The sequence below is a fragment of the Adiantum capillus-veneris genome, chromosome 24, assembly GCF_014529385.1.
Source record: "Adiantum capillus-veneris isolate H3 chromosome 24, ASM1452938v2, whole genome shotgun sequence".
In the NCBI taxonomy this organism is placed as follows: Eukaryota; Viridiplantae; Streptophyta; class Polypodiopsida; order Polypodiales; family Pteridaceae; genus Adiantum; species Adiantum capillus-veneris.
In genome coordinates this window covers 6,125,549-6,149,126 of record NC_140954.1, presented here as the reverse complement: position 1 = coordinate 6,149,126, position 23,578 = coordinate 6,125,549, and the positions used below count along the sequence as shown (strand labels likewise).

The 23,578-nt window shown below is 47.7% G+C and overlaps 1 protein-coding gene across 3 annotated transcripts in view; it reads left to right on the top strand.

Moving 5' to 3' along the window:
• Positions 1–23,141, top strand: part of LOC147425875 (putative protein phosphatase 2C 59) — a 57,395-nt gene extending 34,254 nt beyond the window's left edge. For 2 of the 3 annotated variants that reach the window (XM_086499180.1, XM_086499181.1), the window contains exons 3-9: positions 20,571–20,698; positions 20,805–20,903; positions 20,992–21,150; positions 21,537–21,623; positions 21,707–21,798; positions 22,501–22,575; positions 22,645–23,141. In XM_086499180.1, the coding sequence (XP_086355306.1) occupies positions 20,571–20,698; positions 20,805–20,903; positions 20,992–21,150; positions 21,537–21,623; positions 21,707–21,798; positions 22,501–22,575; positions 22,645–22,779 (775 nt within the window). In that variant the 3' untranslated portion in view covers positions 22,780–23,141. The remainder of the gene's footprint in view (positions 1–20,570; positions 20,699–20,804; positions 20,904–20,991; positions 21,151–21,536; positions 21,624–21,706; positions 21,799–22,500; positions 22,576–22,644) is intronic. The other variant, XM_086499182.1, reaches the window with a different exon arrangement.
• The last annotated feature ends 437 nt before the right edge of the window (positions 23,142–23,578 follow it).

Genomic DNA, 23,578 nt, shown 5'->3' with positions numbered 1-23,578 from the left:
TGAAATTGCAGGTATTTGACCCAATTTCGGCAGCATAACGATGCCAAAACCCCTGTAGGTCAGAAGCACATGTCTAGGACGGATTCCCTCGCAATTTAGAAGCTTTTTGGTGATCTGTAACAGAATTTCAGCGTGCTGTAATTCCCTGTTTTGTCACTGCGAGCTGCTGAAAGCCTTTTCTAAGCATCCCATGGCCTTCCCAAGGCTCCCTAGGTGTTTTCTTATAGCTTAGGTGCAAAACCCTGAACCTGCAGAAAAACACAGCCGTAATTCACAATGAAGACCAAAAATCAGCCGCCACCCTCATGTGGGCGCCCTCTTTTTGAGGTGTCTTGTAGATTGCTCTCCAACTGCCAAGTGTCCAGTTTGCCCCCTTTGGTTTAATTCCCTAGTTCCCACCAACTTAAAAAGTTGTAAGTGGCTTGCCGAGTGGCCCAAATTCCCTTATGGCCCACACGGGCTTCCATACTCATCAGAATTCAATGCTAACTGGCATGTCAGGTCCTAGACTGACCGACCTAGATTCGCAATGTGAGCAATCCGTTTGGCCGTAGCTGTTTCACACTGGCCATGCGATGTCCACTTGCACCTTTTCAAGGGTTCCGGGGAAAACAAATAAAAATAAAAATAAATAAAAATATGTAGTACATATTTAAAGAAGACAACAGGAAAAATACTTACAGTTGGTTGCTTGTTGCTGCTGTCCGTACCCCCCTCCCCCCCCCCCCCGCTCTTGCCATCCCCACCCCTCCCCTTGCGTGCAGCCTTAGCTTGCCCCCTGCGCGTTGCCCCTGCCCGCAACTCCGCCCGCTGATCCGCTCGCTGTCCCCTCGTTGCCCCTGCCGTTACCTACCTCCGCCTGACACCTGTCCGTTGCCCTCCCTTCCCTCCCTCGCCTCCGGCCACCCCAGCGCGCCTCAGCCTGACCGTCCCTAGTTCTCCCGTCTTCAGCCGACCCCTATGCCTCAGTCCCCCCCCCCCCCCCCCCCCTCCCCCCTCTCTTTTTGCTCGCAGGAGTTTGTCTCCACGGCCTTCTGGGAGTTTCGCGTCTTTCTTGCCTTCTTCGACTCAGCAGCAGAGACACAGATGGAGGCTCCAGCTCCGCCACAGAGGGACTCTTTCAAAGCCTCCTCGCCCGACCCCGCTGAGCCTACCATTCGACTTGCTCTTTCACCGACAGAGCAAGCGAGCCTAGCCGCAAAGGTAGAGCGCCTGCAAGCGACTTCTGTCATCTGCAAGATTCTCGGTACCCGACCAAGCAGAGGAGAGCTGCGTGACCTTCTCCAGGCCCGCCTTCTCGCAAAGGTGGGCAAGATCTTGGACGTACAGATACTCCGACGAGGCTACTATCAGATCGAGTTTGAGATCTTCGGGATGGTATCCAAGGTCATCGCCATGAGTCCATTGACCGTCCGAGCTGCTCGAGCCCACTTTCGACAGTGGAGACATTGCTTGACCCTGCTTCCGATGTTCTGGGAGAGGAGGCAGACATCTCCATCTCCGTTTGCTTTCCTGGTTTGCGGAGGGAGTACTTACCACTTTTGTCCAGGATAAGGCTCAACGATTGGGATTGTCCTGGAGACACCTTGCACGGCAGCCTTAGTAGTTGCCAAGGCGATCGGAATTCCCTTAATTCGTGTTCTGGTTAGGGACACTCACACGCTCCCTAAGGTCATTCTTCTGCCTCGGGTGAGTGGGGGTTGGTTTAGATAGAGCGTGGAGTATTCGGGCCTCCCGAACCAGTGCTTCGTTTGTCGACAGATGGGCCATCTTGCGAAGGCTTGTCCATAGAGGAGGCCTCGACCTACACCACAGACTCAGCCCCAGCCTGCAAGGGCTGGCCAGCAGCCACATGCAGAGACAACGCACACATGCAGAGCCACCCTCCGAGCCTGGGGCTCCAGCGAAGGAGGGATGACAGCAGGTCCGTGGTCGACGACGGCAGGGGCCACAACGACAGCCTGGCACTTAGAGTGGTCCTCAGGCGCCTGCCCAACAGTAGTGGGTTCCCACGGTGAACCGTTTCGGTCCTCTTGAGCAGGATGAGGTTCTTGCTCCAGCCCCCACCTCAGCTTCCCCCTCGACAGCCCCTACCCCTGAGAGTTCCCCCCCTCCCCATCATCCTCCCTCCCGCCTCCTGCTCCCGCCACCTCTTCCGCCCTTGCCCCTCTACTCCACCTCTTCCCCCTGCTCCTACTCCCCCCCCCCCTCCCGCTCGAGTTCCACAGTCGACCCAGGGGGCAGGGCCATCTCCGGTTGCTAGGAGATCTCTTGGCAGCGCCTTTGCCACGAGTCGCTTGGCGAGAGAGGGACAACCTTTCTTGCGACCCCTGCTATAGGTACAGACGTCTCCCTTTGCAGCTATCCCTCGTGGTCTGACGAGCATCGACATTCAGCGCCGATGGGACTTCTTCGACTACGACTTTACTCGTTTTCTCGGCGACCCCTCAACAGACCATGAGGCAGCCTGCTTCAGGGTCCATGTTCTATTCCTTGCAGCTAGGGGGATAGAGGCCTTGGACTCGACGGTTGGCTTCTCTTTTTCCCTTTGCGGCAGGGACTAGACTGAGTCGACTCTCGACTCAGTGTTGGGGTGGTTGCACACACAGGTTCTAGGGTTCTCTCACCACATGGGAGAACTAGGAGTTACAGACATGCTTCAGACTTTGTGGCCATTGGCCAAGTTTGCGGTGACCCCTCCAGATACAGCAAGATGTAGACACATTGTGGTTTACTTCTTTGCCGATACGCAGTGCTGGCCATGCTATGTACACATTCATGAGGACTCCTGGATAGAGGAGGTTGCTTTATGGACGGCTCACTCTACTTGGGCTTGGGCCAGACACTCGTTGCAGTCACGCCTATCTAGAGGACGCTCGGATGCGGATTACTCCCCATCTAAGCCAACCTCGAAGATAGCACGTTTAGTTGCTGCGGCAACATCTGTTCTCTCTCGCTCCCCATGGGGTCGTCTCATGGAACGTGCAGGGACTTGGTTGGGTTGAGTTTCAGGTCAGCGGGGCCGACTGCGTCAGGAGCTTCAGTGTTGCCTTGTGGGAGGAGAGATTGATCTCCTTATGCTACAGGAGCACCATTTGTGTGAGAGCCGCATTAGACGTTGTGGTCAGCTCTTGCGTGGACGATATGATACCTTTTGGTCAGCTGCTTTTGGACCTGGAGGCATCCTGGGTGGGGTATGTATGACTATTGCGGATTCTTTGGAGCAGGCCATTGTGGGCAGAGGGATTATTGTGCCAGGCAAGGCTCAATGGATCACTACGCAGGTTCAGGGTTGCCTTGTGGGCTTCCTGAACATCTATGCGCCCAATGTGGCGAGTGCATGAGCAGAGTTTTGGTCACAGATAGTTGAGTCTCTGTCGCCGCAGACAGAACACTGGTTCATAGGGGGGGACTTCAACATGTTGGAGAACCCTTCTGACAGGATTGGTGGTAGCCATGCTACTGTGCATGAGTTGAGCTGGCAGCTTGGGAGAGGTTTTGTATGACTCTGAGGGTCTCGGATGTGTGGCAACACTCTAGTTTTGTGAGGCCCCCAGACAGCCTAGCCTTCTCTCGTTCGGACCACAGAGTGGGAGGAGTGAATCTATCGCGGATAGATCGCTTCTACAATAGCCGTTTCAGTGACTTGGGTGGGACAGTTGGCATTCTGGCAGGGACTTCCTTCTCGGACCATACACCAATGATCCTCACAGTGGCAGACAGGCAGAGGAGGGGGAGCACGATGCTTCGCATCCCAGAGAGGGTCTTGCTGGACTCTACACTCAAGAGCGAGTAGAGGCTCTCTGGACAGAGAGCTTGGACAGACAAGATTCTCTTGCTGACAGGGTGACCCGAGGACTAGCTCAGATTAGTCGTTTCTTTCTCCAGGAGTCTTTGGCTCGCCTGGCTGCAGCGAGAGAGGAGGAGCAGTGTCTCAGACGGGGCATTGCTTCGTTGCAGAGGATGCAAGAGCAGCATCCAGACAATCCTTGGTTGGAGGAGCAGCTACAGCAGGCTCGCCAGGAGCTTGTTAGCATAGAGGAGCGGCGACATGAGTTTGCTTTTCATTGACAGGCATCTCAGTGGACACAGGTGGGCGACAGAGTGTGCTTTCTTCGAGGCAGTGGGACCTCGGCATTCGCATGCCAAGGTTAGTGAGTTGAGGAGGCCCGACGGGTCAGTTGCTTTTGAGCCCAAGGATATGCGTGCAGTTGCTACTGACTTTTACCGTGAGTTACTGTCTGTCGAGCCTCAGTCAGAGCGTCAGGATGCATGCAGGGAGCAGGTGTGGGCACAGATGCCTTGCCTTGTGATTGAGGAGATGCGTCAGAGGCTTCAACTGCCACTTCAGCTTGAGGAGCTGCACACGGCTCTTAGTGCCCTCCCTCGTGGTAGCTATCCAGGTGAGGATGGATTGACTCCCAGTTTTTTCTTGGAATACTGAGACTTGCTTGGCCCAGATCTCTGTAGTGCTTTTCAGTACATCTTGCACACAGGAGTGATACTTGACAACATGAGTGAGGGTCTGATTTACCTCATTCCCAGGGAGGGTGGCTCCTTGGATGAGATTCGACAGTGGCGTCCCATCACCATTCTCAACTCAGCCTACAAAATTCATGTCAAGGCTTTGAGTTTCAGGATCCAGCCACTTCTAGAGAGCCTTATACATGGGACTCAGACAGGTTTTAGCAAGGAGCGCTGTATCCTTGACAACATTTTTACTTTTTGGGAGGCTTCTGCCCTAGCGCGGCTGCATGGTGAGGACCTGGTGATTCTTCTTCTCGATTTTGAGAAGGCATACGACAGAATTGACTGTGACTTTCTAGAGGGCACTCTATGCAGGATGGGCTTCTCAGATGCTTGGATTAGAGGGGTGTCAGCTTTGTACAAACAGGCACACAGTCAGGTACTTTTGGTAGGAGGTAGAGGTGATCGTTTCATGCTCCCACGTTCGGTCAGACAGGGCTGTCCTCTTGCCCCCTTCCTCTTTCTGTTCTATGCTGAGGTGATGAGCAGGTTTTTGGTGTCACAGCAGGTTGGTCTACGGGGCTTAGCACTCCCTATTCAAGGATATCAGCTACTGGATACTGAGTTTGCTGACGACTCAGCCTTGTACTTAGATGGCCAGGAGGCCAACCTTCACAGGGGTGAGCAGGCTCTTGAGACCTTTTGTTGTGCATCTGGCGCACTGATCAACTGGAGAAAGACTGTGGCTTTCTGTGCCCGACTGGACGCCAGGTAAGGGTTTCAGGTGTATTCTTCTGGGGACTGCAGTTCGGTACTTGGACTGTCAGGTTGGTTTGGACTTGTCTCCCGAGCAGCAGATTGCTCCCCTTCTCCTGTCCATCAGGAGGAAGCTGTTACATTGCTCCGCACGACTTTCTTTGGCTGGCAAAGTTGTAGTGACAGTGCTGTTTTCAGAGGATCCGTGTGGTGGGCATCTGTGGGGGGACTTGTGTCATCGATCCTGGCCCAGCAGCTCTTGAGCTTGGACATTGGAGGTTGTGGGCCTGAGAGTGTTGTCCAGTGGCACGAGTACAGTGGGACCTTGGAGAGTGGCTCTGGAGGGACCCTTTCTCTTCTGCAGACCACCCAAGTGTCCCTTTCTTTCAGCACGCTGTTCGATTGGGACGCCACATACTGGCAGCACAGAGAGAGGCTCGCCTTGTTGCAACACCTGATTGGCAGGAGGAGGGTCTCACAACTGAGTTTTTGGCAGCTTTTTGGGAGAGGTTGTGGGACTCCAAACTGCCGAGGCGAGTCACATTCTTTCAGTGGCTGGTCGCACACAGAGCTACAGCAGTTGGGAGCTGGCTTGTGCACAGTGGCCTCTCGTCCGCATGCACAGCTTGTGACCTCTGTCACCAGCGTGTGACTACTATCTATCCTTTTTGTTGATTTCTTTCTTATTATCTATTTACTTTCACTTTTTGGAAACACCCCTCGGGAAATCTAACTGCCCTGCATTGCATAGCTAGTGTGGAACTGTCCAGAGGGAGTCCAGGCCTGAGGGCAAGAGAGCACTAAGGTTGGACAAGGACTATGGTTAGCCAAGTGGGGTCATTGACTAGCCAAAGTGGAATCCTTTGCTACAGAGGCTACATTTCAGTTTTGGATGTGGCCACAGTGTACAAAGAGGGTCGGATGACCTAGAAAGATATAATGGCAGCATCTCCTAAAATTTAGGGAACTGCTATTTTGGGACCTGAAAATGTCTTCGCGTCATTACGTGCAGTTTGACATGGGGATCATTTTGTTACTCTGTGGCCAAGTCAACAGAGGCTGCAGGTGAGATATTTTTAGACCCGAGGGTCTAAAGCGGGAAAATGCACAAATGAGTGACACTTGGCACTCTGAGGCCAGTTTACTACTTATAGAGAAGGCAAAAACGTGATTTATAGCTGGGAGGCTCATTTTGCAAGTCTCTGTCACAGGTTAAGAGCTATGGAGTGCTTGCTTTCCCTCTTATGCACAGTGCGGTGCCAGGAGTGATGCCCTGCACGCTACGCACTGCCCTCTCTCTCCCCTTTGGCAGTATGTTATGCCCCTCTAGTGGGCTTTTCATTTGACCAATGTACAGTTGTGTGGGTTCATGCGCGATTGCCGAGGCAAGAGCCTCTTGCACAGGTACTGGATTAGCTAGCGGCTAATCCCCCCGCAGGTACAGGTGAATTCGGAGAGGTTTCACGCCAGAAATCTCGTCCGATTCAAAGGGCAAGTAGCCCTACAGGTGCGGGAGCTCGAGGACTTGCTAGGGATGCGACCGGCACGCGGAACGGAGCCCGAAACAGTGAATTACAGCCTGCTGTGTATTTTTGCAGGTTTAGGGTTTTGGCCCTAAACGGACCCTAATACCCCCAGGAGGTTCGGGGACGCAAGGGGACCGTTGTACAGGCGATCTGGAGCATTTTCAGGGCTGAAAACAGAGAATTCAGCGTGCTGCAGATTCTCGCCAGGTTTTGCAAAGTGCCCGTATGCGTCGGGAAAGTCAGTCAATGCGTGGGAATACTGACCGTGAAGGGTTCTAGTACAGTTATGCTGCCGAAATCGGGCTGGAACAGTGGAAATTCAGCCGAGTTTGTGCGGGGCAGCTTGTAGGAACCACAGCGTTTATTCCCTCTTTTGAACAATAAAGAAATACCGAAAGGGGCGCCTAAGTTAGGGGCCAATCTGGTGTCCGTCTACTCATACAGGTGCAATCTAGCAGCCTGTATCCCTCTCCCCTTTGTTGTGTCTTGAAAGTACAGGTAAAATAGACGACTAATAATGGGTGAAAGCTAAATCAAGGTTTAAAGTAAAGTCTACCGCCCTTTTTGGATTGAACAGGCCGGTTTCATGGTTCCATCGACGGGATTAAATCACTTTTTCCCATAGAAGTGAGCCTTGGGCAGTTTTCGGCTTGAAGACACAGGGGATCATAGACCAGACACAGGGAATTGCAATTATGGCTGACAGACCAGATGATGTGACTGAAGAGGTTTCCTCTTCACAGGGTCAACAGACACATGAAGTGGGTGAGTCCTCAAGACCACCACAGACTGATGATGATATATTCAGGACCCAGTTGGCTACTGCTGTGGCTATGTTCACACAAGTAATGCAGAATCCGAGGTTTTTAGCCTTTCTGCAACCTCCGGTTCCGTCTCAGCAAGTTGGGTCACTGGATCATATTCAAAAGCCTGTTAAGGCTCGAACACAGGTGATTCATACCGCACAGTCAATGGAAACACCTGTACACTTGACGGAGAACATGCAGTCTCCACAACGTATGCCTAAGGTGCAAGAACAGGTGGCTGAGATGCCAGTTTTTCAAGCTGTACCAATTCAGCCCGCCACCTTTCAGCAGCCTATAGCTGGTTCTAATGGGCAGGGAAGCAACCTACAGGCTATGCAACAGGTCTTCCCACCACCTTCAGTACACCCTGGCTATTTTGGAGGTGGATCGGTATTTCAGAGCATGGCTGGTCATGCACCTGGAAATCAGTTTTATACGCCAGGAACAGTGTTTGCGGGTGCTCAAACGATGATGCCTAACCCCATGTACAGTGTCATGGGTATGCAACCAGGGTTTCAAAGCACTCAGGGACAATTTGGGATGCCACAAGCAAATTTTGGTATGGCTGGAATTACAAATCAGCAGCCAAATATGGCATTTCCAGGTCAAGTTAATAGCGGCCAAGGAACACAGATGAACCTTAATAGTGTTCCCATGTTTCAGTCACTTCCATATGACAATTTAACGCAGCTGGAGAGGCCAACTCCGTACAAAGAAGGTGGCAAAGGAGTGTCATTCACGACCTTTACAGGGTTTGATGACAGGAAGAAGGCTCTTTCATTCCTCCAGCAGTTTGACAAGGCCTATGCAGGGGGAAACTTTACAGAGGCTTCAAAGGTCCGCAAGGCAGCCACTTTCTTGACAGGGAATGCGGGACAATGGTGGACAACTTTATTGCTTCAAGGGCAAGCTCCGTCCACATGGATTTACTTCAAGCAGATTTTTGCAGCAGCATGGTTATCTGATGATTTCGAAGCAGATGTCATGACAGAATGGCACCAGCTTAATGCTGCCACTTGCAGAAATCTGGATGATTACAATCGGAAGTTTTGGAAAGCTCTACTTCCAGTAACTTCCTATAGGTTTGTGCCATTGACAGAACAGATTGAAAAATACTGTTGTGGCCTACCTAAAGGATTGAGAAAGTACTGTACGAAGACAAAAGTCACTACTTTGACGCAGCTCATCGAGGTAGCAAACACTGGCAATGGTTTGCTCAAGGGAGAAGATTGTGAATTTAACACTGGCGTCAAGGCAGGATCAGGCAAGAAAAATTCAGCCAAGAAGCACGTTCCCAATGAGGCTCCTAAAGGGACTCAGGAGTCAGCCAACGCAGGGAAAGACAAAGCTACGGCTGAATCAGAAAAAGGACCAGCAAAGAAATGGAAAAGACGTTTTCCTCGCAAGTCAGAAGAGCAAAAGAAGGTCCTGAGGACAGAGAACAAATGCTTTATATGTGAGCAGCCTGGCCACATTGCTTACAACTGTCCTACAAAGAAAAGGCCAGCTGATTCTGAAGACAAGGAGGACAGGAAGGGAAAGAAGCCCATGGCTGGTCTAGTGCCAGATATGGTGGGCGACAAGCCAAATTCAGATGCAAGTGAGCTTTGCAGAGCATGGGGAAAGGTTAGGGATCAAACAGTGCTTATCTTCTTTGATCCAGGTGCCAAAGCCAACTTTATTTCCCCAGAATTGGCTTCAAAGTTGGGAATCAGACCTGAAGAGATGGGGTATACAGCAGAGGCAGGTTTGGCATGTCCTGGCCATACAGAGGCTGTGACACCCATCATTGGAAAGTTGCGTCTACATATCCAGTCCTATGTAGATGCTGAAGAATTTTACATCATGCCACTGGACGGATGTGATGTGTTGTTAGGTATTCCTTGGTTGTTTCGTGTACAGGGAATCATGGATGCCTACAACAAAAAGATCACTGTACAGAGCAGGGGAAAGACTCACATTCTGGATGTAAAGCTTAAAGGGGAGTCTATTCCTACTGTATCAGCTTCTGCTATTACTTCTGTAATGAAAAAGCATCTTTCTGCGTACTTGGTTTTTGCACGTGAAGTGTCAGATTGTGATGAATCAAATTTATCTGTGCTAGATAAAGAAAGGTCAATGTTTTTACAACAGTATAGTGACTGTTTTTCCGATTCATTACCGTCTCAATTACCGCCAGAGAGACCCGAGGACCATGCGATAGATTTGGTGCCAGGCTGTAGCCCACCAAATAAGCCTCCGTACAGGGTTAGTGCGGCTCAGCAGAAAGAGATAATGGGCCAAGTACAGGAGTTGTTAGAAAAGGGGCTGATTCAGCCCAGTTCATCTCCATTCTGTTCTCCAGTGTTGTTGGTGCAGAAAAAGGATGGCTCATGGCGTATGTGCATCGACTACCGTGCACTGAACAAGAATACCATCAAGAATAGGTTTCCTATACCTAGAATTGATGATATTATGGACAAATTAGAAGGAGCAGCTATGTTTAGCAGGATAGATCTAAAGAGTGGGTATCATCAGATCCGCATTAGATCAGAGGATGTGCACAAGACTGCTTTTAGAACAACGTTTGGCCTTTACGAATTTTTAGTGATGCCCTTTGGTCTCACAAATGCTCCTGCTACGTTTAATAGGATGATGGACAGAATTTTCCGTCCACACCAGCAGTTTGTTGGTACATTCTTTGATGACATGATAGTCTACTCAAAGAATGAAGAGGAGCATAGGCATCACTTGGCCATTGTGTTCAAAGAGCTACGCAGTCATAGGTTGCTCATCAATGCAAAGAAAAGTGAGTTTTTTCTAGAAGAGATTCACTTTCTGGGACACATTGTCTCAAAGGACGGTGTCAGAATGGATCCTGCAAAAGTCGAAGCGATCAAGTCATGGCCAAATTTGAAGACGGTGCATGATGTCCGAAGCTTTTTGGGACTATGCTCCTATTACAGAAGGTTTATCCGAAATTTCGCTGAGATTGCTTCACCTTTACATGCTCTTCAAAAGAAAGCAGTCACCTTTAGATGGACACAGAAAGAGATTTCAGCTTTTAATCTCTTAAAGGAAAAGATGACTTCCGATCCAGTCATTGTGTTGCCAGATCTTAGGAAGTCATTTGTGGTCCAATGTGATGCCTGCGGTAGTAGCATTGGTGCTGTGCTAATGCAAGATGGCAGGGTAGTAGCCTATGAGAGCAGAATTTTGCAAGGGCCAGAGATGACCATGCAGGTCTATGAGAAAGAGTTACTGGCTGTGATTCATGCGCTCTTAAGTTGGAAACACTACCTGCTAGGTGCAGACTTTGTTGTCCAAACGGACCATCAGACCTTGCGATACTTCTTGACACAGACAAAGTTATCTGAGAAGCATATGCGATGGGCAAATATCTTGTCCATGTTCCATTTTCAGATTGTGCATGTGGAAGGCAAGAAGAACGTTGTGGCTGATGCCTTGTCAAGGAAGCCACAAATTTCAGCTGTGTCGATTCCTTATCATCATGAACTTGATGATATGAGAGAACAGTATGCAAATGATGAAGATTTTGCAAGGGTCTTCGAGCAACTAATGGATGGACAACGTCATGAACACTATCTTCTTAAAGACGGGTTCATGATGATGCATGGCAGATTGTGTGTCACAAAGCCATTGCGACACAAAGTTATGGAAGAGAGTCATGTCCCACCGTATGCAGGGCATCGTGGTATCGATGCTACAGTGAAAGCGGTTGAGACATTCTTCTATTGGCCTACATTGAGAAGGGATGTGGATGCCTTTGTGCGAGAATGCCTAATATGCCAAAAGGTCAAGTTTGACAGGCAAAAGGCACCAGGGTTATTGCAACCACTACCTATTCCAGATAAACCATGGGAAAGTATTGCTATGGATTTTATCTTTGATCTTCCAAGAACGCAGACAGGAAATGATGGTATTTGGACCATTATTTGCAGATTCAGCAAACAGGCTCATTTTATTCCTGTCAGGAAGAAGATAAAGCCAGATCAGATGGCACGCTTGTTTATGAGCAATATTTTCAAGTATCATGGCATGCCACAGTCGATTGTTAGCGACCGTGATCCACGCATGACAAGTTTGTTCTGGAGAGGTTTGTTTGAGAATATGGGCACCACGCTCAAATTCTCTTCGTCATTTCATCCTCAAACAGATGGGCAGTCAGAAGAGGCAAATTCTACTGTCCTAGATCTGCTCAAGTGCTATGTGTCAGAGCATAAAGGAAAGTGGGAGCAGTATTTGCCATTGGTGGAGTATGCATACAATAATACAGTGCATTCATCAACTGGCAAGGCACCCTTTGAGATAGTTGAAGGTGGCAAGAAAGTTCCTCCCATACTGCATACAAAGGACAAGATATTTGAAGCAGATAAGTATGTTCAGGACATGGATGAAATGTACAAGAAGGTCAAAGTGGCCTTAGAAAGGACTCAGGCAAAGCAAAAGAAAGCAGCTGATCGTCACCGTCGTGAAGTGGTATATTCACTTGGTGATTGGGTGCTTCTACGGTTTGAAAAGGCAAGGTTAAAGAAGATGAAGGGCAAGGAAAGACTGTTTCCAAAGCTCAGCATGCGTTACTATGGGCCTTTTCAAGTGTGCGACATAATCAGTGATGTTGCATATAGGCTGAAATTGCCTGACAGTTGGAAGATTCACAATGCGTTTCATGTGAGTCTTCTCAGACCCTATGTGGGTGATGTGCCAGAAGCTATTCCAGCTGAAGATCAGCCGGAAGTCGAGGAACTTGACGAGATCTTGGTCCCTGAACAGATTTTGGCACACAAAGAAAGGAAAGTGAAAGGCAAGGTTGCTAGGCGTTACTTGGTAAAGTTCAGAAACTATCCACCAATGGATGCTAAGTGGATGGAAGAAGGTGAACTTGCAGAGTCACCAACTGTGTTATCACTCTACCTGGAAGCCTTCGATTTGCAACCTACCTTGACCCCTTGAGTTTCAAAGCTACATGGATTGTCAGTGTGACAATGGCTTCTGAAACAAATGATGTACATGGTATTTAAAGTGAGCTCAAATCAAATACCTGTTACATGAATGTTAGAGCTGTACAGATTGTCAGTTTGGCAATTGCTCTTATGGAATGTCCAAAAGTTTGATTAGTGCTATAGAAGTGAGTATTTCTTGTCAGTTTGTCAAGGATACAGTGATTGCTTCTATTGAAGAGTACATGTGTAACTGCATTCTTAAACTGTCGGTTTGGATATGCTCGAAAGTGTTACGGGATCCAACGTGTACTATAAGACAGTGGCAAAATGTGCAGCTACCATTTTGTCATTGGAAAGTTAGTGACTCAAAGCAATGGCAGAGTGCGAAGCTACCACTATGTCATTGGGACAGGGTTCACACGCAGGCAATACATGAGTCGACGAGGTGTTGAATACACCAGGGTTGACAATGAGCATGTATGTGTCGTATATGTGTCGACAGGTGTTGACAGTAAGCATGTACGACATAGATGCAAACGAGGACGTTTGAGATTTCAGGGACTGTCACCAGCGTGTGACTACTATCTATCCTTTTTGTTGATTTCTTTCTTATTATCTATTTACTTTCACTTTTTGGAAACACCCCTCGGGAAATCTAACTGCCCTGCATTGCATAGCTAGTGTGGAACTGTCCAGAGGGAGTCCAGGCCTGAGGGCAAGAGAGCACTAAGGTTGGACAAGGACTATGGTTAGCCAAGTGGGGTCATTGACTAGCCAAAGTGGAATCCTTTGCTACAGAGGCTACATTTCAGTTTTGGATGTGGCCACAGTGTACAAAGAGGGTCGGATGACCTAGAAAGATATAATGGCAGCATCTCCTAAAATTTAGGGAACTGCTATTTTGGGACCTGAAAATGTCTTCGCGTCATTACGTGCAGTTTGACATGGGGATCATTTTGTTACTCTGTGGCCAAGTCAACAGAGGCTGCAGGTGAGATATTTTTAGACCCGAGGGTCTAAAGCGGGAAAATGCACAAATGAGTGACACTTGGCACTCTGAGGCCAGTTTACTACTTATAGAGAAGGCAAAAACGTGATTTATAGCTGGGAGGCTCATTTTGCAAGTCTCTGTCACAGGTTAAGAGCTATGGAGTGCTTGCTTTCCCTCTTATGCACAGTGCGGTGCCAGGAGTGATGCCCTGCACGCTACGCACTGCCCTCTCTCTCCCCTTTGGCAGTATGTTATGCCCCTCTAGTGGGCTTTTCATTTGACCAATGTACAGTTGTGTGGGTTCATGCGCGATTGCCGAGGCAAGAGCCTCTTGCACAGGTACTGGATTAGCTAGCGGCTAATCCCCCCGCAGGTACAGGTGAATTCGGAGAGGTTTCACGCCAGAAATCTCGTCCGATTCAAAGGGCAAGTAGCCCTACAGGTGCGGGAGCTCGAGGACTTGCTAGGGATGCGACCGGCACGCGGAACGGAGCCCGAAACAGTGAATTACAGCCTGCTGTGTATTTTTGCAGGTTTAGGGTTTTGGCCCTAAACGGACCCTAATACCCCCAGGAGGTTCGGGGACGCAAGGGGACCGCTGTACAGGCGATCTGGAGCATTTTCAGGGCTGAAAACAGAGAATTCAGCGTGCTGCAGATTCTCGCCAGGTTTTGCAAAGTGCCCGTATGCGTCGGGAAAGTCAGTCAATGCGTGGGAATACTGACCGTGAAGGGTTCTAGTACAGTTATGCTGCCGAAATCGGGCTGGAACAGTGGAAATTTAGCCGAGTTTGTGCGGGGCAGCTTGTAGGAACCACAGCGTTTATTCCCTCTTTTGAACAATAAAGAAATACCGAAAGGGGCGCCTAAGTTAGGGGCCAATCTGGTGTCCGTCTACTCATACAGGTGCAATCTAGCAGCCTGTATCCCTCTCCCCTTTGTTGTGTCTTGAAAGTACAGGTAAAATAGACGACTAATAATGGGTGAAAGCTAAATCAAGGTTTAAAGTAAAGTCTACCGCCCTTTTTGGATTGAACAGGCCGGTTTCAACCTCCTTGTAGAGAGTCAGCGTCACTGTCTTTAGGATTGTCCCTTGGCACAGCAGGAGTGGCTTCGTGGTCTTCGGCTGATGCCTGCTCTTTCCACGGCTCGGCAGTACACTTGGGGGGCGGCTTCTTGGTCCACTCTCACGGGCCTGGCACTTCAGTTTGTGCTTTCATCCACCAGCAGGATGATAGTGATGCAGGGGGGGGCGACCTTCACTCCAGCCTGCCACAGAGCTTACTCCACATGAGTGGTGCAGTGAGAGAGAGGTGTGTTGGGAGCTCATCAGTGGTCTGGTACTCTGGTTCATCTAGCGGGCCCATTGCTTTCGCATCTTCGAGGCGCGGCCTGTACCACCGGCAGAGATTGTTCGGGATCGTTGGCTTGAGCTGGTTCATACTCTTAGAGGACAGTTCGAGAGACTCCAAGGCAGTTCCGACCGCATGCGGGAGCGCAGAGAGGCTTTCCATCGACTTTGGCGCCCTGGGTCATTTTTCACCATGGATCAGGGTGTGCTCAGATGGCGCTACCGTCCACTTGTGTGGCTCTTCCCTCCTCCTATCCCCTGATCTAGCCTCATTGTACATATGTTGTTTTTTCATTGGGAGAGTCTGCCCGTCATGATTGTTGTAGTCCTCTCTTGTAGAGGAGTTGTAGCCCTATGAGCAGTTTCATTAACTAATAGAAGGATCTTTTTCTTGGGGAAAAAAAAAGACAACAGGAAAAATTCACCTCTTGGTGACAATTGCTCTTCCCAGTGCACCCGAGCAGTAGTTCCTATGCCTCGTCTTCTAGATTGATCTCCGGAGACTTTACCATACAAGACACACCTACTTCCCTTATCCTTAGATTGTCATGTTATCTTTTGTACAAGTGGATAGTGATCCTTCTCGGACTAGAAACCAGTTACAGTTAGCCATGTGGTATCACCGAAGGTATAGATTTCCGATTCTTGGAGCGGTCAACAATAGTACTTTTTGCAGGTGTTGGTTGTGTGTCTCGTGAGTCGGTCGGCTTGAGGAGATTCTTGTTAGAGTTGGATTTACTTTCAACGGACAGCATAGTACTTCCCGGACGTCCTTTGGGGGTAGTAGCTGGATTGTATATTGCAAGATACTTTCCCATTGTGGAGTTTGTAGGAGATATCCTCGTCCACGAAACCCCCTCTTTATAGTTGCAGATTGCTCACTCCAGCTCCCTTGTCCGACTTCCTTTCTAAGAGCTAAGAGTGGGTGTTAGAGTTCAGGCATCTCTATGGATTCGTGCAGTCGGTCGTAGTTTCTCCTAGGGACAGGTGCTAGGGAGTGAGGGCTGTTTTGGGGGTGTGCCCGGCCAGTGTGCGGTAGGTTTCACATGTAGTGTTATGTAGCCATGTTTAGCCTTGGGTTTTAGGCTCGGTTCCATGGCCTTGTAGGCTCCCGGTGCCCTAGGTATTTTTCCCCTAGTGTCCCATGAGCATCTGATGCCCTTCCCTATTTTTCCGACTCTTTCTCTCTTTATTTCCCATTTATGGGATTTATGCCAGGTCGTGGAGGGTCATGTCTGGGTTGGGCAGGCTGAGGCAGCCCCTATATAGGCGGGGGAGGGGGGGAGCCTATGTGTATGCAGTTCAGCCCCAGTCAAGGCGCCCTGGGCACCCCAGGGGGCAGCATGAGGAGATCACCAGCAGGCAGCCCTAGCGTTTTTCCACCAGCGTGCGTAGCGTTTTCATCAGCTTGACCAACGTTTTCCCTGGCAGCCCCCAGCGTTTTTGGTGGGCAGCCATGGAGATGTTTGCAGATGATGGCACGGTTCTTCTGGAGGCGATCTCTTGCTAGGACAGACATGGGCATCAGATCTTTTCCTCCTTGTGATCATCTCAAGGCAGCCCATCACGTTGGCATCTTAGTCAGAGGCATAGCACTATCCTCTTGTGCCGGCCTAGGAGAGCAGAGATCCAATTCTCTCTCTCTCTCTCTCTCTCTCTCTCTCTCTCTCTCTCTCTCTCTCTCTCTCTCTCTCTCTCTCGTTCTTCCTTTGCCCGGAGATGGATCAGAGTTGGGAGCCCAGCCCATGTTGTGGCTGTGTCAGTGATCTCGTGTGCAAGAGCAATCGGCAGTGTTAGTAGCAGTCGCAGTTGTTTGCACCTCGGGTCTATCCATTGGGCATGTCAGTTCTATGCTGGACCACCCTTGGTCACTTGTATGAGCAGATTGCTATCAACATGGAGAGCCTTTCCTAGATCTCTCTCTCTCTCTCTCTCTCTCTCTCTCTCTCTTTCTCAAATGTCCTGTCTCTTTCTACCTCGGTGATCTCTCTTGTCCACAAGTGTGCCTTATTCATGTGTGTGGCATTGCAGGTGTCACGTGACACATCCCAACCCTATGTGTCCGTGGACAAGCTACACCACAGCAGGGTTCAATCAGTCCGTCAGTCTAGATTTAGTAGTGATCTGGCACTTTTGTGAGTCTATTCGTAGACCGTGCATGCCCAGTCACTTAGCATAGATGCATATCCTCCGGTTGCACACAACATGATCATCAGTATTCCCTTTAGAATCCATCAAATTCAGTCAGGGGAATTTTCCAGTGCATTTAGCCTATTTTCCCTATTTTTGGTTATTTTCACTTATTATTTTTAAGTGACTTTCCAACAAAAGTAGGTAGGGCAATTTTGCTAAGTTAATATATAAGCAAACCCAAGTTAGCACTTTCTGGCAGAAGAGGCAGCAGGAGTTTCCCGCTCAACAGGCAACTTCTCTGCAGTACCCCCCCCCCCCCCCCCCCCCCCCCCTCAGCACCCTCATCAGTTAGCATCGCCATCCATCTCCATTCCCTTGGCGTTTTCCCCTACAGCCCAGCATCGCCATCAGGACCCATCCCCTGGCGTTTTCCTTCTCTTGCAGATATCGCCATCACACCTTCTCTGCTGGCGTTTTTGTCCCTGCAAGTTCAGCGTTTTTTCAGCAACTACTAATGCTAGGACTGCTGCCGTGCCAGCGTTTTTCAGCATCGAATAGACCTGCAAGTTCAGCAAGCAAACTTCAGCCAATGCAGGGAATTACTAACGCTAGCAAGATCCTGCCCCTTCAGCGTTTTTTGTAGCGTTTTTCTCAGCATGTACACCACAGCCTTGCAACGTTTTCAGCAGGTGCAAACCAGCCCCTAAACGCAGCCTGACAGATACAGTACCTCAGCGTTTTTACCATCAGCATGACCCCCTGACCAATCCACCATTTTCAGCCATGAAAACAGCCAGAAAACAGTCATTTCAGCCACCGAAACAGCCATGAAATTCAGCGATTAGAAGATCCCAGATTTCAGCCATCAAGTCGTCGTCGTCATTACTGTCGTCATCATCGGCATAGTCCCATTGCATCAGTCCATTGCATACGCATTGTACACCTTTATGCAATCAAAGTAGACCACTCTCGCCAACAAGAGTGGGGCCTTTGGAGGAGGGTTTTACAACCTCTCGGGTGTCATATCTCCTTTCTCCCTTCTCTCAGTCTCATTCACTTGCACGCACAATATCCACTCACTTTGTTCGTGATCATAGCACTCTCCATAAGTCGGAAGGCTCTCTCCTTCCGAACTAAAAGGAACCATGAGCAATAAAGTTCACTAATCTTGAGAAAATACAACATTCATTCCGTTGCACCCTACAACAGGTGTTCTAGATGGGAGTCGAGGTACCCACCGGATCACGAGCCTGTTCTTGTCTTCATTGCATCTTCCGCTGCCACCTTTGATAGGACTATGAGTGCCAAGCCCCACCTTCTTGTTCATGTGCTTGTATTCTTTCCTTCTTGTTAAGAGAGATTCTCTTAAGGGGGGTGGGGGCACCCCATTGTTTGGTAACCAATCTAGTGTTGACTCTCTATTGTCTTCTGTTTTTCCTCTTTTGAGTCTGGCTTTTAAGAGACCTAAGTATTAAATTCAGTTCTGCTTCCGTTTTGTGACAAATGGAGAAGGCCTATGGCAACAAACATCTAGCTCTCAAATAATGCAAAAAACGTAGAGGGGATGGTCGGATCTGATGGTGCTAGCCTACTTGGGGGGACTGAATCTGACATGAAGGAAGATTGCAAAGTGTTGGGTTTGTGGCCTTTGGCCTAACACCGACAGCTGGTATGAGAACCATCTCTTGTACAATAAGCAATCTAGTCAGCAATTAAGCATGTGAGGGCACATGGCTTAGCACATGTTGCAGATGAGTTGCACAATAGTCCAAATGACCATCCTAGTCAGCATGGCTTTTCCACATTCTATGGAGCCACTCTTGACCTTTGGAGAGTTGCCCCTTGACCCTTGGGAAAAGGTACCTGTGACCCTTGAGAGGTGCATCTAGCCATATGAGCTACTATATAAGTAGCTAGTTTCTTGTACACATTTACAACCTTAACTTAATTAAGCATTGTATGCATGTCATCAATTGATGATTAATCAAGTTATTATGTTTTGAGTCTCTCTCTCTCTCTCTCTCTCTCTCTCTCTCTCTCTCTCTCCCCCCAAACATTGTACTAGATTCCACCATGTAACTTTGTGGTCTCATAGGTCATTTTGGCCTTTTGAAGACTTTAATATAGCATTTCATTTCATCTCTCTCTCTCTCTCTCTCTCTCTCTCTCTCTCTCTCTCTCTCTATAATTACTAGTGTAATTATCTATGCTGCAAAGATGAATGCTTGTCTCGTCGATCCACTCTAGCCCAGCACCAAGGATTGGGTGCTAACTTGGTATCTCGGCCTTGAAGGCTGTGGGGCCTCCAGAACATGCTAGGATCTTCTAGATGATGGGTTGATTTTGGTGCTTCTGGAAGTTTGTGACAGTTATATAGAACTGAGGAAGATGGGGTGATGGCTGGTTGTCAAGAGGGTGAATGGGGTGCCTTAGATCTCAAGGCTTGTGTTGCTCCCCAGACATATGTTACCTATTATCGTTTCCACTCGATCTTTACTCACCCCTTTTTGCTTGCAACGGTGTTATGTGCCACAGGCTGACCATGGTGGTTTGAGTATGCTGAGGGTCAGCTGCAAATTTCCTTCATTTTTGGAAAGGAATTGTTCATCAACAGTCTATGTGCTAACTTTTATCACTTTTAAGTTTTAGTTTTGTATTTACACACTAGAGAATTGATGTTCGGTAGATTTAATAATCGTGTATGTAATTACGCCATATTTCATACTTATATTCTATATGGTAAATATGTGACTAATCTTTTTTTTCCTTATAAGGGAAGGAGGTATTATTGGATTTATACCCAAAAGGTGCCTCGATAGAGTGGACATAATTAACCATTCAAGTAGCAGGCCTTTAATAAAATATCTTCGAAATGCTCAGTTTCTAATGCTCTATTTTATTGGGTAATTGCGAGAGCAGAGACATGATATCTACATGCTCTATGCTACAAGCAGATGCTGCCGGATGCCCGCACGTGTGACGACACAGGACTATGCCCGGTGTACAGTATTGTCTAGTACAAATCTGTATTGGGCTATGCATGGTAAAATACAGTTGTTTAAAATTAATAAGGTCCTTAGAGAGCTGCAAGCCACTTCTGAAGTCTAGATTTGCAATCGAATTGGCCAATTTTGCTCCAGTTAGTGGGTTCCCAATAGGACATTGTCCTCAATTCCAAGAAACCCCTATAATGTTTTTGAATAGCTTCTACTTTCAAAATACTCCGTTTTATTTATTTTACTGTGAGCCTTGCTACTGCAGAAAATGTACACATTCTGAAGGACTAAGGAGCAATAAGGAAAAAGTGCTACAATTATAGTTGTGTGAAGAAAATCCCAAAAGCTGCTGTTTTTCAAGACGCTGAGGTGTCTTTTTTTTGGGGGGGGGGGAGAGAATGTTAACTTGCTTGTTTGCAGAGTCACCATCGCTAATATGGTCTTAGAGACAAGAAAGAAGCTCTACTTTTTAAGCAGAAGAGAGGTTTTACATAAAAGCCTGCCTAGTTAGAAGGCAGGATACTGGTTTTACTGCATCTTGAATGACTGTTTGAATGCTGTAGTCACTGCAGACTTCTGAACTTTCTCTGTTCTGGTTTTAGCCATGATGGGAAATGCAGCTTTGGATACTCGAGCTTGCGTGGAAAGAGAGCTTCAATGGAGGACTTTTATGAAGCCCGATTCGCCCAAGTTGGAGATTCTACAGTTGGCCTTTTTGGTGTTTTTGATGGTGCGGAATGATCTGTCATTTGTTAGTGATGTAATCTTTAATCAAATTAGTTAACATTCTGCCTGTCGTGCATAATATCTCCTTGGATGGATGCTTGCTTTTATAGGTCATGGGGGCTCTCGTGCTGCAGATTATGTAAGAAGACACCTTTTGGAAAATTTGATAAACCATCCTCAATTTTCGACTGACACCAAAAATGCTATAAGTAAGTAACACACATGATGACTTGAGCCTTTGTCCCCCATTAAATGAATTAAAGATTGTTGGACACTCACACATGCTACTTCTTGTAGTTGAGACGTATCAACAAACAGATTCTGAATTTCTGAAAGCTGAGAATAGTCAGCAGCGGGATGCTGGCTCAACGGCATCGACTGCTGTGGTGGTAGGAGATCGTCTACTTGTTGCAAATGTTGGTGATTCTAGAGCGGTAATTTGCAGGGCTGGGAAAGGTATCATTATTTTGTCTTGTGTGGGTGCTTCTAGAGTTGTAATTTGTAGGGCTGGAAAAGCTATTTGTAGTTCCTCTTTCAGTGAATTTTTCCAAATGGGAAATTGTACCAAAGAACACACGCGCACACGACACACACATGCATTCAGAGCTCAACTCCTGCCTCATAAGCTGTCACAATCGGTACCCCCAACTATCGACTCTCATGTCGCCTCAGCTCCCTTAGGCATCTTCCCCTGCCTATCAGATTTTAAAGCTGTCTCTGCCCTTGAGCCTTAATTGCTGTGCCGCATAACTGCGAGGCTGCACACACACAGCTTTATTTTGAAGTATTAAGTAACTCAAAACGGAGCATATGATTTCCAAATGTCGTTGTTGTCCTTGCAGCTGAGCCCTTGTCCAATGATCATAAGCCTAGTAGGAAAGACGAACGGCTTCGTATTGAGAAGGCTGGAGGTGTTGTCTTGTGGGCAGGTATTTCTTGTTATGTCCTGGTCAGATTTGTATGCCACGGTTTGCGGCTTTGTGCTTTCTCAACCTTTCTCGGAAACTTGCAGGGACATGGAGAGTTGGAGGAGTCTTAGCTGTATCGCGTGCTTTTGGAGACAGGCTTTTAAAACAGTACGTGGTGGCGGATCCAGAGCTGAGGGTATGACTTGGCTTTAAACCATTGTGCCTCAGTGCAACACTCCTGATGATGGTGGCAGAATAGTTTGTTATAGTTACCTGTTTCAATGTGTTCACCATCGTAAGCCTTGATTTTGTTGCTGTCTATGGGAAGTGATGGACAGGGACTTGAATGGTCGGTCAAAAATTTGGAAGCAGAAGATAACTGTGAAATTATTTACTTTAGACAGTCAGAGCACTATTCTTTCTTGTTGCAAGAAGTGCCTCGTGGAAGCTCTCTGCTATGTAGTACATCTGGCTTGAAAAGTGATCATCAAGCTAGCTAGATCTTGGGCTGCTACAAGTGGAGAAAACACCACAACTATTGGAAGGCATGCACAGCTAGATAAGATAGCTTGAGGCTTTGGTCAAAGCCATTGATTAAAATACTTGTGCTGCTGCTGTTCACAAAATTAATGGGGAACATGGAGGAAAAGGAGTTCAATAACTCGTCATACTAATGGCTTGCGGATGTATTTGTGAGCTTGTTTTTGCTCTTTTGTGGTTAGTAGATGACTAGTAGACCAAACTTATTTTCATACATTTCCAGAAAGAGGCAGAGTGACAGGACCTATGCATATCTTTGCTCTAGTAAAAAAAGGGGTTGTATTTGTATCATTGGCCTTGATTGTCTTATTAGATCAATAAGGATTTACCTCTTAACACATATTTAATGGCCCTGAAGGAGGAGACTATCAATGATGACGTGGAATTTCTTGTACTGGCAAGTGATGGTCTGTGGGACGTTGTATCCAATCAGGTACAAGTTGTCTCCTTGCTAGCAGCACATTTGTTCCAGCTTTGGTTCTGACATGGTGAATTGATTCAGGATGCTGTTTCAATGGTTCAGTCTATTCCTAATGCAGAAGAGGCAGCAAGAAAGTTGACAGAGGAGGCTTTAAGGAAGGGTAGTGCAGATAATATCACTTGTGTGGTTGTCCGTTTCCATAACGAGGGAATTTGAAACGTGAAGGAATAATTCTTGTGATTGTTGGACAGTTGAGTGAACTGCTCTTTTCATCCTTGTCCTCGTATTCTAGCTTGAGCTGCTGCATAGCAACCCTACCTTGTGCTAACATGGGCCTCACACAATCTGTTAGCATCTGTAATAGCTGTCTAGTATAATCTTACGAATCATCGTGCACTTAATTGGAAGTTGTCACCGCCTGTGCTGTCATGAAGTCTTCCTGCATCAACCCTGTACAGCTCAGATCCACTGCTTTCATATTAGCTTTCCGATTGTGGAAAGATTTTCAATCCATGTAATTATGGGTAAGCTGGGAGATGCTTATTTTTTGATAGTGGCAAGTCGACCATTCAGCCTTATTAGGATTGATTTGCTCTTCGAACCATTTCTGGTTTTCTTGGATATTTTAGTACCGTCTCTCTCTCTCTCTCTCTCTCTCTCTCTCTCTCTCTCTTTAAGGTCTCTTGGTATAGTTTCCTACGACGTTAAAATCCTCTTTTTCTTCTCTCTCTCTCTCTCTCTCTCTCTCTCTCTCTGTGTACATTGACATTTGAGTTCTTTATTTCTTTGTCATGAATTGTCAGATAAACAATTTATTGAGGTTTTTTATACACTCTAGTAAGGTGAGACTTGGTGTAAGTGGAACAAAATGCCTTGGACTTCATTTGGAAAGTTGTATTGAAGGCAATTTTGCTGTAGGGCTGGTATTGCCCCAGTCATTCTGAAGTCACTGTATTATTTGATTGCAACATTGAACAGATGGTCTGCAGTTATACTCTCTGGATCTAGGATGGGC